This window comes from Dreissena polymorpha, chromosome 2, assembly GCF_020536995.1.
Source record: "Dreissena polymorpha isolate Duluth1 chromosome 2, UMN_Dpol_1.0, whole genome shotgun sequence".
Classification (NCBI taxonomy): Eukaryota; Metazoa; Mollusca; class Bivalvia; order Myida; family Dreissenidae; genus Dreissena; species Dreissena polymorpha.
The window spans coordinates 42,354,871-42,364,458 of NC_068356.1; the positions used below are offsets into that span (position 1 = coordinate 42,354,871).

At 38.4% G+C, this 9,588-nt stretch overlaps 1 protein-coding gene across 1 annotated transcript; it reads right to left on the reverse strand.

Moving 5' to 3' along the window:
* Nucleotides 1-6,533: 6,533 nt before the first annotated feature.
* Nucleotides 6,534-8,775, reverse strand: LOC127870262 (uncharacterized). The gene is made up of 2 exons (XM_052412898.1): nucleotides 8,701-8,775; nucleotides 6,534-8,551 (listed from the first exon to the last, which is right to left on the reverse strand). The coding sequence occupies exon 2, from the start codon at nucleotides 8,537-8,539 to the stop codon at nucleotides 7,127-7,129; it is 1,413 nt and encodes a 470-aa protein (XP_052268858.1). The 5' UTR covers nucleotides 8,540-8,551; nucleotides 8,701-8,775; the 3' UTR covers nucleotides 6,534-7,126.
* Nucleotides 8,776-9,588: the final 813 nt, after the last annotated feature.

A 9,588-nucleotide genomic window follows, 5' to 3' on the forward strand; every position in this document is an offset into this window, starting at 1 on the left:
ATCTGGGACGACACTTTACGTACATTCATCCGAATTTTTTCTATAAGACCACGCATCACTATTAAGCGCTTAAAAATATGGCTTTTATAAATTGCTCCAAATATTATACAAAGTTATAACGTCCACTTTTTTTCAAAATGACATAAACATTATTTATAATCCGGAACAGTAGGTATTCTGACGCTTGAAATCAGAATAATAATTAACACAAACCCCGCCAGCCCCGTGCTGTATACAGCGGATCAAACCCCGCCAGCCCCGTGCTGTATACAGCGGATATAAACCCCGCCAGCCCGGTGCTGTATACAGCGGATCAAACCCCGCCAGCCCCGTGCTGTATACAGCGGATCGAACTTGTTACCAATACAATTACTAAAGTGAAGTACTAGGGTACAGAACAAAGAATAAAAATGTATAAAATATAAATAAAATGAACATAAATGGCTAAGTTGAACTGTATTTTAGATGCATATATGAATATTATATGCGTCTTTCGAAGATGGGGCATAATTATGCAATATGCATACGGGCAAGTCTGGTTTGCAGCTACTCTGTCAGCTAATAAGACAACGAAACCTTGCGTTACAGTTAGTCATAAGAAGTGTTATTTTAACTGTAAACAATCGCCGACTTTTCATTTGTCTATAAATGGCTTCAATTAATTTATGAATTGAATATAAATTATATTTCGTCATTCAGCGCATGTTTAAATGATGCACATACTGCACTGTCTTCAGTATAAATCATTTTTGTTTTCATTACGGTGTTTAAGTAAGTTTGATACATTCGGTAATAAATTGCTTTAGATGTGTTCTGTGTTGACACGTCGTTGGTGCCAAAATGTCTGAGCAGTTTATTCAATTTTACGTTAAGTAGTCTTGACAAATACTTGAAGCGTTCGAAAGCCCTCTTAATCGCGCCGCGCGCTGTTACAATCACCGTGAAGACCACCTGTTAAACATGAACTGGTCATCTTAAAAGTATGAACCGGAACTGGTCATAACAGTAGTATGAAGTATGAACCAAACTGGTCATAACAGTAGTATGAACAGGAACTTTACAAGCACCGTGACGACCACTTGTTAAACATGAAATGGTCATCTTAGAAGTATGAACCGGTACTGGTCATCACGTAGTATGAACAGGAACTGGCAATCTTAGACGTATGAACCGGTACTGGTCATCTGCGTTGTATGAACAGGAAAAGTTTATCCTAGTTTTATGAATAGGAACTGGCCATCTTAGTTGTATGAATTAGGAATTTGTAATTTTAGTTGTATGAACCGGAACTGGTCATCCTAGTTGTATGAACAAACACTGGTCATCTTAGTTGTATGCACAAACACTGGTCATCTTAGTTGTATGAACAAACATTGGTCATCATAATTGTATGAACGGGAACTGGTCATTAAAGTAGTATGGGCCGCAACTGGCCATCTTCGCTATATGCAATATAACGGGTCTCCCGTGCTATTTAATAAGAACGGGAAACCCCATTTGCAGTGAATCAGAACTCACCATAGCAAGAAAGAGAAATGTGACAGTGTGGTGACTACTCTAAACTCTAATCCCGATTAAGGAAAACAAGTGTGCACAATGATGGGGTTTATATGTCTTTGTTTATATTGCATTTAGTGCTAATTGAAAAAAAAACGAGATTTAAACTGAAAAAAGGTTTTGAACCACTTAAAAAATCTACAGAAAAACTGCACTAAATCAACTTCGTTGTATTGTATACCGTGTAAAATATGCATTTTGATCGCACAAAACGTCCCGGTGTATTAAGAATATCGCGATCTGTTTATTAGAGTCCCAAATAGTTTTAAATATCAATATGAATCTTATCAGATCTGCTTAATGTCTAAAATGTCGACAGCTTGTCCAGGGCTATGAGTACTATCGAATTTTACGCAAGGTTGTAAAATTGTAATATTTCATTCAGAACCCAGCGGAGTTATGGTGAATGGCAGCTTTTGTATTAAGATTAATGCGGCTCAATTTATGTAATAAATTTGCCAATGGGTTGCACTACTTGCGAACATATAAACATGAATTTGAGCCGCGATCTAGGTAAAACAAGGCTTAATGCATGTGCATTTATGTATGATCTTATAATGTATGGCCTTGCAGCCCGCACAGGCTATCAGAGACGAAACTTTCCACTTTAAAGGTATTTTTAGTTTAACCCATTTATGCCTAGCGTCCTGAAAAAAGGACATTGCAAACAGCGTAGACCCAGATGAGACGCCGCATAATGCGGCGTCTCATCTGAGTCTGCGCTGTTTGCTTAAATGAATTTCTTTATGGAATATTCTAAATATAGAAATAAATAAACTTGACACCCCTATTTTGGAAATAAATTGATCCAATTTAGAAGGATGGGAAAGTCCACTGGGCATAAATGGGTTAATAGAAGTGTCTTCCTTGCGACAATCCAGTTTATCCTGAAAGTGTCTTCCCTTATTAGTCAGTGCGGACTGAGTCTAAGATTCTTATCTGAGTCTAAAACGACACTTTACGCACGTTCATTGAGCCGTGCTCTGTGAAAAAAGGGTTTCATGCATGTGCGTAAAGTGTCGTCCCAGATTAGCCTGTGCAGTCCGTAGAGGCTAATCAGGGACGACACTTTCCGCCTTAATTGTATTTTTGCTAAGAAGAGACTTCATTTAAACGAAAAATGTCATAAAAGCGTAAAGTGTCGTCCTGCGGACTGCACAGGCTAATCTTGGACGACACTTTACGCACATGCATTATGCCCAGTTTTCTCAGAACACGACTCAATTAATTTTGGTTATTAAGAAACTGCATGACAGTCTAATCACTGGGTACGTGTCAATTTTGCATGATATTATTTTTGTGAAAATTAGTTCACTGGCAAACTAAATGGATGATTCACATACTATTTACTTTAACTAGAGAGGTTGAAAACTTTATGGTTGTTGATGATTTTGGCTCCCTTTAAGAACTATTTCAGACCAAATACTATTGAAACCGAAAGGCATAAACCATCGAAGGGAATAGTTAGATGTATAATTAGTGGCTTTTAGTTAAATGTTGCATATTCTTGAATTTTCGATTATTCATTATTACGCGGTAAATTTTTGTTTCAACGAGGGTTTAAACGCTTGACAGGGTCTCCAATATGACAGGGCCTTTGATATGACGCTTAGTCTAATCTGACAGTAATATAAAGAAATCTATCAACCCTTGCTCTTCTGCCTGTCACCGCGGGTTTAAAGCGCTTAATCGAGCACGAACGTATAAGCCCCGTGACAAGATTAAAGTGTCACGACCAACAAAAACATAATGTCAGCGTGACAATAAGATCACTGATAATTGATTAATTCATATATTTAAAAGCAGGCATAACACAAGTATTTTGCGGTTAGTTGTACTTTAACCGCAAGAAATGTGCGAGATGTGTAAACAGAAACTTCAAACATCAGTGATACTGTCCTAGGGCCATATCCATGTAAAGTCACCATGATCTTTATAAGTTAAATATTTAAATGAAGACTAACAAATATTATCACGAAATATAGATTTTTACATGAACATCTACGTGAAGATTTAGATTGAAGATAAGGGAAAATGTCTGATATTACTAAAGTGATCGTGCAAGAAATGCCAGCAATCGATGATGATCCATGCCTGCAATCGATGATGATCCATGCCTGCAATCGATGATGATCCATGCCTGCGAAGTAAATAAAGATACATCAAATTCGGATACATGTATCTTATATATTTATCGCTGCATCATGGTATGTACGCCTTTTGAGATTTAATTTCTGCAGTGTAATATTTATACATTTTATGTAAATGAAATACAAAACTATACAAATCAAAGCGCGCGATAAAACGCTTTCAAACTTTTCCGCCAAAATGTTCTGTAAAAGACATGGTTGTCTCTTGGCGGTCCACTCACTGAGTGAAACGCATCTGTTCCAATCAGCTGCTGAAGCAGACGACATCCAGTGTGACCCCTGAACCCTTTAAAATGGATAAGCCGAGGACAAATTCAATGCAGTCGCCTGCTGTGAATCAAAAATCAATTTGCAGAACGGTTGATATTGACAAAACAATTCACCGACCAGTAACATATGGTCTGGCAAAGAAATAACAAGAAGTTGAGCGCGCGCTCATTGTCTTCTGATCGATAGACACCAGGTGAAATTCGAAATTATAGCTAATAAGCAGTTGGTGTTTGAGAAACATTAAATTGAAGGCGTACGTTATCAGTAATGGAACACCTGGTGGAGGAAAAATTGACTGGACAATTGGTGACACACTTTGGCAGACCCGTGTTTCTTGCAGATATGAATTAAAACACGAGAGATATCGTGTCAAGTTTGATCGTAATACTACAACTTCAAGTATGGAAATGCATATGATTATACTAAAAAAAATATTTATTTAACCCATTTATGCCTAGTAGACTCTCCCATCCTTCACAATTGGATCAATGTATTTCACCAATTAGGGATGTCTAGTTTATTTATTCCTATATTTAGAATATTTCTAACAGAAATTCCTTTAATCAAACAGCGCAGACCCAGATGAGACGCCGCATCATGCGGCGTCTCATCTGGGTCTGCGCTGTTTGCAAAGGCCTTTTTTTCTAGACGCTAGGCATAAATGGGTTAAGCATCGTTAAAGTGTTATTTTATTGGTTTGATTGCAATCTACGTATATTTAAAACACTGCAAAGAATTGGGTTGAGTTTCATATACCTTTGTTCCATATGCTATTATTTATGAATCTGACGTCCTTTGGATCGTTTTGCAACATGTAACTCGCGTAGATCGGTCGATGTATTACTTCCGGTCAATGTCATTTTATTTCATTCTGCAGCCAATGACACTTGCAGACTAGGCGTATTGCAGGGGACAAAATGCAGAATAGTACGACGATGTATACTAGTACTTTAAAGAGTATAATAATAAACCATATGACAACGTTAATCAACACAGTGAATACGGTATCGTTAATTCATGATATCGGTCTCGATCAAGTTACATGTTGCAAAAATAGTACATGCGTTAAGATTGTGTTCTTCTTTTGTTGTTGTGATTGTTTTTCATTCTGCGAAATTCCGTCTAATAAGCACGAGTATTAACGGGGCTACTTTTAGTGTTTAAACTGTCCCCGTACCAGTACAGAAACAGTCAGTTTTACCATAGAACGGTCAGTAAAATCGTCACCTGTTGCCGGAGCCCAGAATACCCAATCATGAAGCGACCATAGGTCAGCCCAGGTCAGCATAGGTCAGCATAGGTCAGCATAGATCAGCATAGGTCAGCATAGGTCAGCATAGGTCAGCATAGGTCAGCTTTCACAGATACCGCATTCGAGTCGAGACATAATTACAGCGAAGTTACACGAATAAATAGTGTTAAAATATATTTATTTTAATCTGATATGAAAGACAGATTGACTTTATTAGCTCTTGCATTTTTATGTTGGTGTATTTCGAAGTTAATGAGGTCTTTATTGAGGCTGCATACACGAGATCCAGGGTCCTATTACGAAGATTCTCAATCTTTAGCTCAATTAAGAAGATGAGAGTCGTGTTCTAAGAAAACTGGACATAATGCATGTGCGTAAAGTGTCGTCCTTAATTAGCCTGTGCAGTCCGCACAGGCTAATCAGGGACGACACTTTCCGCCTAAATTGGATTTTTGCTAAGAAGAGACTTCATTTAAACGAAAAATGTAATATAAGCGGAAAGTGTCGTCCCTGATTAGCCTGTGCGGACTGCACAGGCTAATTTAGGACGATACTTTACGCAACTGCATTATGCCCAGTTTTCTCAGAACACGACTGATGAGATTTGGATGTGCACTCAGCTGAGTATTGAGCATGTCGGTCAGCGCATAAATGATATCACATCTCAGCAATAGTAATATGCCCATACCCTTAACTGTTGCATTTCGAACACTATTCAATTTATATAAATTCATGATATAACCCATTACCGGTTAACGCAGCGCAGGATGTAAGGAGGTTGACAATATTTTTTTTAACAGGATTGAAATATTTGTTTAAAGTTTAAATATGTTTTGATATTCATGTCAAATATATTGTTGTCCAATTAGTATGAACGGTATTTAAATGGCATTGTTATCCGCAAACATATTCGCAATTTTCACGTGACAGTCGTGATGAAAAATTATGAAAAGTGATTCTGATAGTTACAGGGTTAGTTACTGACCCGATACGGGATATACGGTCTTTCGGTCTCGCCCTGATATGGTTTTCCACAGAACCGTATATCCCGTATCGGGTCAGTGACTAACCCTGTAACGATTATATCTCGCCAACAACTAAAGGCAATGTTTTTTTATAACTAGTAATATCGAAAATATAAAATTCAAGAACAAAAATTATATAACAATAACAAAACTTATATAATATACTGACACCATATAGAATGTACTGACACCATATAGAATATATGGGGTCAGCATGTGACGTCATATAGAATGTACTGACACCATATAGAATATATGGGGTTAGCATGTGGCGTCAAACAGCCAATGAGAGAAGAGTATTTTGTAGTTGGCGTGATATAATCTCCATGCATAGTTGTCGTTCCAGGCTCTCACATATATGAATGTAATGTAACCATCATACAAGAGAATGAAAATGATATCAACCTCTTTAGTCAAGGGAGGAAATCCAGTAAAGGTTTGGAATGACACTGCAAGAATGACCTCCTATAATATACTAGTATATCTTTCTTCCCGTTTCCCGTGAACATAATTCATTAAAAATGTTAAATTTGAGTTGTTTTGTTTATTTAAAACATCGACATTAACAGAAATATGTATATTATTATGTACAATTATTGAACAATATAAGGGGCTTAAAATTTCTATAAGAAACGACATGTAACAAAATGAAATAAACACAAATATTAACATTTCTATCAATACCGTAAGTATAACAAATAACTTCAAAGGATTTCAGAAGCATATAACAGAGTACATAATGCATGGCGTGCGCACCTAACTACTGAAACAAACTTAACTACGGGTATAACTATTTGTCGTCATTTACATTAATATCTCTTTTTTACATATTCGCATGAGTTTTTATTTTAAATATTGTCAGTTATGTGTATTCATGATTCCATTGACTCAGAGATGTCAATATTTGTCTTAATCACATGTCTATGCCCGTTGCGTGTATTACAGATTTTCTGCCAAGCATAATCGTATCTCTTCCGCGCATGCTCAATCTCATCAAGTGATTTGGTGGTTTTCACGACGGCCCTTCGTACGAAGATGTTGCAATTCTTTTGGACCACATTGTCGAGCTGTGCCTTGAGGTCTTTCTTTCCAAAAAGCTGCTTCTCCCAGCTGACTTTTCCGGAGAAGCCGCGACCACTGAACTTGCTGAAAACAACATATTTTCGCGACCGCTGTTTTATCTGAACAGCGACTTCGTACAGGGCTGGGACTTTTGTTGTTCCACCGAATATCCGCGGAACTCTGTATCCGCACCCCAGACCGCGGCGGGTGCGTGAGATGGTGTCTTTATTAACAGGCGAAATGACATGTTGCCATGAAGACCAGCGCAGGTTTTTCAACATAAAGTTGCATTCTGGGACATTCTCACGACGCAGTCTTGGCATGTTTGCGACGAAGTACTTCCTCAATGCGACAGAAAGCGGCTGTTTTGTGAGAGCTTTTTCGCCCTTTGCGACCTTAGCGCTGCGTACTTTTGAAAAAGATTTCTTTGCTTTCACCGTTTTGGTGAGCTTAACTGCTTTCGGTTTAGAACTGATCTTTGTGAGTTTCGGAGCTGCCGCCACGCTCAAAGCAGTTGAGGCCACTGGTGTTTTGTCTCGAAGATTATCAAACATGTCGTCCATATCTTTGTGAATGGCTCCGCGTCCCCTTACTTCTTTCTCGTAGGCATGGAACAGATCATCTCCCTTCTCTCTGTAGCAGACGGTCATCAGCATGTCGAATACATTTGTAAAGTCACTAAGCTTTAGATGCTGGCCGTCAGTTCGGCGCGCAATATCCGAGTAGAACTTATCAGATGTTGAATATGAGCCGCACTGGACAGCGTATATTCGAACCCCCATCTTCCCCAAGGCGTCAGCCTCCTTCCTCCAGTCAAGCTTCAATGTGTTCTGCTTGTAGGATGGCTCGTGCGGATTGCAGTCACCGATCATGACAAGAGCCCGCTGTGTGCCGGGCGTCCAGGACAGCTTGGTTCGAACCTCGTGCAGAACGAGCTCGTAGCACTCGTCCGAGTCTCCACCGCCCGTGGAGCCGACGGTCTGTGCGAAGTCAACCAGTTTAGGCAGGTCATTCGTGAGGTCCACGAACTTTGTGACGTACGAGGTGTGAGCGTCGCAGTAATCTCCATGCGCAAACAGGCTGACTTTGATGCCCGGAATGTCCGCTTGGAGGCGCTGTACCATGTCAGACACGCGTCCTCTGACTTCCGCCAGATAACTGGACATGCTCCCGGTCGTGTCAAACGAGAAGACGATCTCCATATTTCCGTTTGGGAGCGCCATATTGTTATTACTCTGAAAACAGAAAACTCAAATATTTCTATTGTAAGATATTTCACGTCAAGAAATTAATAATTAATTTATAAGATCGTACAATTACAAAAGACGAACGATGTCATTAAACGTGTATCAAAGACTTTTTCGTTTTTAATTCTTTGTTTCACCTTTTGTGTTTCAAGTGGAACAACTCAAGACAAGACAAGCTGGTGTTTTTCTTCGAGTTATCTGTACGTTTCACCATACACTTTGGTTGCAAATAACCGATTCACTGAGATTATATAGCAGACGAGAATCAATAAACGATCATGTCCATGCGGAAAACATGTTTCAACGAATGTTTCGGGACATGCGCTGTTCATATATATCGTCATACATCATAAATATAGGTGCGCTTTAAATAGATTATTACGTTGCTGCCAATTTTGAAAATAAATAACGGAATACGCAGTTTTGTGCTCGATATATTTATCCCCTACATATTAAAAGTACGTTATTATGGGACATAACCTTACTAGAATAACAAAAAATATATCTTCATTAAGCTATACGGCTCTGATATTAAATGTGTGTTTTTCTTGTTGAAAACGATCGTCAATAAAATGAAAGAGTTATGACGTATTCGTGGATGCTTTTATGAATATTTCTAAGTCGCATTTCATCAGCCTTCTCACAAATTTTGGCATGTATTGAAGTTTGTCATTACATGCTTTATATTGATAAATGTAAACACTGGACATTAAAATCTCCAGTAGAAAAACAAGAATACAATTTAAAAAAATAAAAAAAAGTAACCCACAACTGGGCTCGAACCACCGACCCCTGGAGTCTGAATTAAAGTCTTCCGCTTAGACTACTCGACCATCCGTGTTGATACTATGGGCGGAATGTATATTGTACTTGTATAAGCTATCCTCGCAGTTTCCCAAAATATAACGACAACAACAGAACTTTCCAAATAATTCAATCGTTTCGCGTTGCAACGCTTTATAATTTTCAGGTTTTCAAATCGTTAAAAGATGAATATAATGGATATTTTAGAGCATGGTATATGT